The 5,234-nt window shown below is 35.3% G+C and overlaps 1 protein-coding gene across 1 annotated transcript; it reads left to right on the top strand.

The window, feature by feature from the left end:
* Nucleotides 1–1,796: 1,796 nt before the first annotated feature.
* LOC105059666 (NEP1-interacting protein 1) lies at nt 1,797–3,666 on the top strand. Its single transcript, XM_010943051.3, has 5 exons — nt 1,797–2,018; nt 2,472–2,650; nt 2,944–3,027; nt 3,120–3,287; nt 3,389–3,666. The coding sequence occupies exons 1-5, from the start codon at nt 1,856–1,858 to the stop codon at nt 3,509–3,511; spliced, it is 717 nt and encodes a 238-aa protein (XP_010941353.1). The 5' UTR covers nt 1,797–1,855; the 3' UTR covers nt 3,512–3,666.
* Nucleotides 3,667–5,234: the final 1,568 nt, after the last annotated feature.

Raw genomic sequence — 5,234 nt, 5'->3', positions numbered from 1 at the left:
TAACATGGAAAATAGACAACATATTAAAAAAGGTGCTTTAAAGCTTTTATTAGATTTGTTAAGCAACATCATCCTTTCCTTTTCAATGGTTCTTTCATTTTTGTGTTCTTGCTTACTAAATCACATCATCATTATCTGCAAAAAGACTAGATTGGGATGTAACTACTTTTGGATAGTGAGCACATGGCGCAAAAAAAAAAAAAAGGATTTGTTGCTTCTTTTATCAACAAGGCTTGCTCAACAAAATCAAATCCCATGTGATTTTTTAACATAAATTATTTATCCATGTAATTTGGAATATGTTGTGCCAAGCATATAATACCGATGCATATAATTAAATTTTTACTTTAGATATATTCATATTTAATAATCATTATATGCATGTTGTGCTTATTATAATAACATTATCTCATTATAATAATAAATTTTTTGGTAAAACAGATCATTCATATTATACGAGTTTGAAAGCTCAAAAAATTAGAAAAAAGATGTCACGAAAGCACATCAGTAAAATAGATAGATTAGACCAAATATTCACTCCAGAATGAACAACTACATAACTCGCTATCCAATCAGCAGCGTTATTCATCTCTCGATATACATACATGTCTATGGTTGATTTGTTAGAGAATCTATTCCCAACTAACATTAATCAGATGGATGAGACATATGCAGGTGATCAACTAGAGCCAACTAAATTTGAGACCACCAATCTAATGAGATCTAGACCTAGATGATGTGTCAAATTGGCCAGATGGGAACTATACCGCTATTTTTCATTAATTTAAAATTTTATATATATGTGCCATTTTTCTGAACTTTTGCACTCCTTTTTTTTGGGTAGTGGCTCCTAATTCTAATACAGAGAGGGAGAGAGTTTTTAACAAGAAGGGGAATTGGACAGCATTGGAAAGTAAAAGGGAGTTACGATGAATAGAACGAGGATACTTTTGTTCATCCAGTACCGCACCCAACTGCATACAAGCTATTCTCTTACCAATATGTCATCTTGAGATATAAATCTGCCGTTGAGAGGGACATTAAACATTTGATCCCTTCACAGGCAGCATTAGGTAAAAGTGTTTTTTTTTTTTTTTTTTGGTTAGACAAGTTACATTACTAGACTGGATGGCTTCAAAGGAGGATCCGTGGACAACAGAACTTGAGGATTATATTTTAATATATTAATTAAAGATACTAAAAATTTAATAAAAATAGTAAAATTAATTATAATAATAGTATTGATAATTTGTATATTAACAAAATTATATTTTATTAAAATGTATCTTTGCAATCAATTATGTGATTTCTGAATCTCCTCAATGAATGACGATAGTTTATTTAACTCGAAGACAGTGCACAAACACACACAAAAAAAAAAAAAAAAAAAAAAAAAGGTACCCATAACCTATTATGGATCAATCGCTAGGTGATCTCCGATTATGAAGCCAAAAACCAATGCATTTCAAAAATTCCGGTTGATTCGTTAGCAAAGCAAAACATGGGTAGTTTAACCAAAACCAAACCAGAAACAATCCAAAACCGGTTTCTTTGCCCCTTGGCCATGCAGTCTTCAACTGTTCAAAGGAAAAAAGTTTGTTGGTCAACAGAACCTTCCTTAACTCCTCTTCATCCAAGAAAAGATAAATATTCCCTTTTTGAGATGAATACTGAACTCACCGTGTGTAAGATAGGCTGCATTAATTGTGTGGGTGGTTGGGTTATTGGCCTCCCTTTCTCCGTTCTTTCTTGTGCCCCTTCCTGTCTTAACAACTAAGCTTGCTCTCCTCCCTTGGATATTTATATATCCTGCATCAACTTTTCCCTTAAGCCTATCTCGCAAATACTGACAGCCATGGATTTCTCTGGTGCTACTTCCTCTCCCTTTCCCTTCTCTTCCTCTTCTTCTACTCTGTCTGGAAACAGGGGTGGCAGGGGAAGAGAGAGGAGGTGTTCCGTGTGTTCCCAAATAGCTGGAAGACTCTTCTGTGGCATGGTTACATGCATCATTGCAACAGGTTTGTTGCTTGGCCCTCTTTTCTGTTGCTCTCCTGTCACTTTGGGCTGCAATTTCCCAAAAAAAACAAAAAAATCATATCTTGGTTGATGCTAGCAATGCAATTTTTGTCCAGTTTTATATCTTTAGTGGCATTTCTGTGGCTTCTATTTGAGGAAGTTGGACTCTTGGAGATAGGAATTGATTGGGAGTGGGAAACAGAGTGATTAAAAGAAAAAAAGATTGGAACTTTTTCGGTTTTTGCTGATGAATTTGGCGATGTTTATATATCATTCATTGATTTCTGAACTCTATGATGACAAGAAAAAAGATTGGTTTTTGAAAGATTTTGCGACAAACTCAGGACTTCATCATGTAATTATTACTTTTAATTTAGTTGTTGTTCTCTACGAAGACAACTTAGTCAGATTTTAATTCAGCTTTGTTGTTTTTGTTTCTGTTTTTTTGGCTGCAGTTGGTTTATTTGTAGGGGCAGTGACTGGCGGTTTGATAGGCGTAGCAACGGAGGGCGGTGTATTCCGGGGGATTGGAGTTGGAGCTATTTCTGGAGCTCTTTTCTCAATGGAGGTTCTCGAAAAATCTGTCACCTTGTGGCATTCAAATGAATCAGGAATCTTGAGTATTCTATATGTGGTAAGTGGAAAACATTGGAAACAAACTCTGGAATTGAGAGAGAATATCTCAAACAGCTTCACATATACTTGTTGTAATTAGTAATCCTCTTGAAGTGGAAGCTATTTATTTATAGACTTGAGAGATCCTTTAGCTTCCTTAAAGCCAGTGTTACTTCTCTTGCCTTGTTTTAGATTTTAGTCCTCTACAGTACGCAAGATATTTGATTGGGAAACTTGATGCATGGCAAATAATGATATAAAGCTTTCATTATAATAGTTACTAATTCACATTTGATACCTTGATGGTTTCAGATTGACATAATATGTAGTCTTTTGAGTGGAACGCTTGTTCGCGAGAAGGTCGATCCAGCTGTGCAGAGTGCAGTGCAGAGTCAGGTATCAACTTTAGGCAGCCTAAATTTTGCCAAATTGAAGGGAAACAGCAGCATATATTATATTACCTCTTGATAATTTGTCATATTGGGCAGATGAGTGCTGTGAACACACCCTTCAGGGAGGCTCTCGATATTTTCGATACTGGGGGGGTGCAAGGCATGGCAAAGGCTTCTGTTGACAGGCTTCCCAAGTTCAAAATCACAATGGAGAACAATGAGGATGCCTCTGGGGAAAGAATTGGGTGTGCTGTCTGCCTTCAGGTTGGCCCTCATGTCAGATCCTTAGGGTATTGCATTGGTTTTTTGAGTGAGAGGTGGTCTTTTGGATAGCTAATGATCCAATGATCTGATTTCCCTTTCAGGACTTCCAAATTGGAGAAACAGCAAGGAGCTTGCCTCACTGTCAGCACATCTTCCACTTGCCGTGCATCGATAGCTGGCTCATCAAGCATAGTTCTTGTCCACTATGCAGGCACGATTTCTAGAATCATTTTGTGAATCATGGTTGAGATGAAGACTAGTGGTTTTTATTGACCATTTTGTAAATCATAAGATCCTGATATGTACATGTTCTTGTTCGTATGAATCACTTCATTTTGTTCATGAATTCTGATTCATGCCAGAACCGATCATCCAATTATAGATACTAGAAAGAATGATCTATGAACAACATCTTGACACCAATTTCCCTAAAATCGTGCAAATTTAGCAATCCAAAGAATCCAAGCAGAATTCATATCAGCTGTATTTTCTGGTATTTTGGAAGAGAGTGAAACATTGTACATTGCATGCCTGTATTACTGCTTCTCTACTCGCTGTGGGATGTGTCCTGGTTCTTGGAGGTGGCAGACCTACAAAATTACTTACAATATACTGCATCTGGTGTGAAGTTTGTCACTGGTCTTGAGTGTCAGCCTTAGATGTTCTGGTGACATGCTAATGTGGAAATGTATGCTATTCTTATGTGGTATCTAGTAACTAATTTCTTTAAAACAAAAAAATTATTTGATTTCTAGTAAATCAAAGATGCTGAGCAATTAGAGTTATTTGATGCTCCAATTACAGAAACTCTGAGAAATTAGAGTTATTTGAGGGTCCAATAACAGCAACAGAATGATAATTTTAGTTACATTTTCTTGTTGTGTGCATCTACTGCAACTCAACCTAGCTTTTCAAGGTAGAATAGTTTGCATAAGTCGGGCTACTTCATTTGAAGCTTCGGTCACATGAGCTAGAATTTACAGTAAAGCATTCAAAAGAGGCAAAACCCATAGCTAAACAAGTTGTCAATGCAAATATCAGAGAAGAGGAATATGCACTAGCTGGACAAGGAGTAATGTGCAACTTAATCCACCTAATTAGGGTAGAGGGCATTGATTAGGAGGCAAACCTTGAAAATAATCTATATTGCATTACATCTATTAATTACTTTGTTGCAGAATTAAAAAACGTACTTCATTGCAATCTCCTATGATGCAGACTCCTACCTATTTGGAATTGGTGCCCTAATAAAGTCATGTTTTTGGTATGAGATAATTTTTGATATATTAATATAATTCTCTTATTTTTCATGCATATTTTAAGAGTAAATTATGATAGCATGTAATGTCTATTTGGCATTAGATACCTAATGTACATAAAAACAATGTAGGAGACCTAGTCTATGTCAATTGAAGGAGAACTAAGAATCTGATTTCTTACTTCTTTAAAGTGTTAAGCTGAAGGATGAGGTTGGAAGGCTTCATTTACATAGCTACTACTGGTGGATGATGACCATAAGATTGTTGTACCCTTTCTCGGGTGCCTGGCTGAGAGATTACATTAATACCTAGATGTGATATGGTGATCATTAACTGGCTAGTTCAAGAACATGTCTATTAAAACCACACCGTCAAAATTGATTATGGTGTTATCATGTGTTAGTGTTAGCATGTCATCTGACTTGAGGGATCCATGTGAATAATATGAGTCTAGTCACTTTGACACTTAGATTGCTCCGATGAAGATATAAATTTTTTAAGATATAAATTTAGGCATAACAAATTTATATTGAGATTTGGAGATGCTATCCACTATTGGAAGAATAATTTATTTTGGAAAAAATTTTATTAGATAAATAAATCCACTAAGGGTTCGTCAAAAATGTTTAGATAATAATTTATTTTGCATATATTAGTATATTTATGATTTTTACGAACATTTTTTTTT

The sequence above is a fragment of the Elaeis guineensis genome, chromosome 16 (assembly GCF_000442705.2).
Source record: "Elaeis guineensis isolate ETL-2024a chromosome 16, EG11, whole genome shotgun sequence".
NCBI classification, from domain to species: Eukaryota; Viridiplantae; Streptophyta; class Magnoliopsida; order Arecales; family Arecaceae; genus Elaeis; species Elaeis guineensis.
Note: the sequence above shows the minus strand (reverse complement) of the source record. Positions and strands in the feature narration are given on the sequence as shown.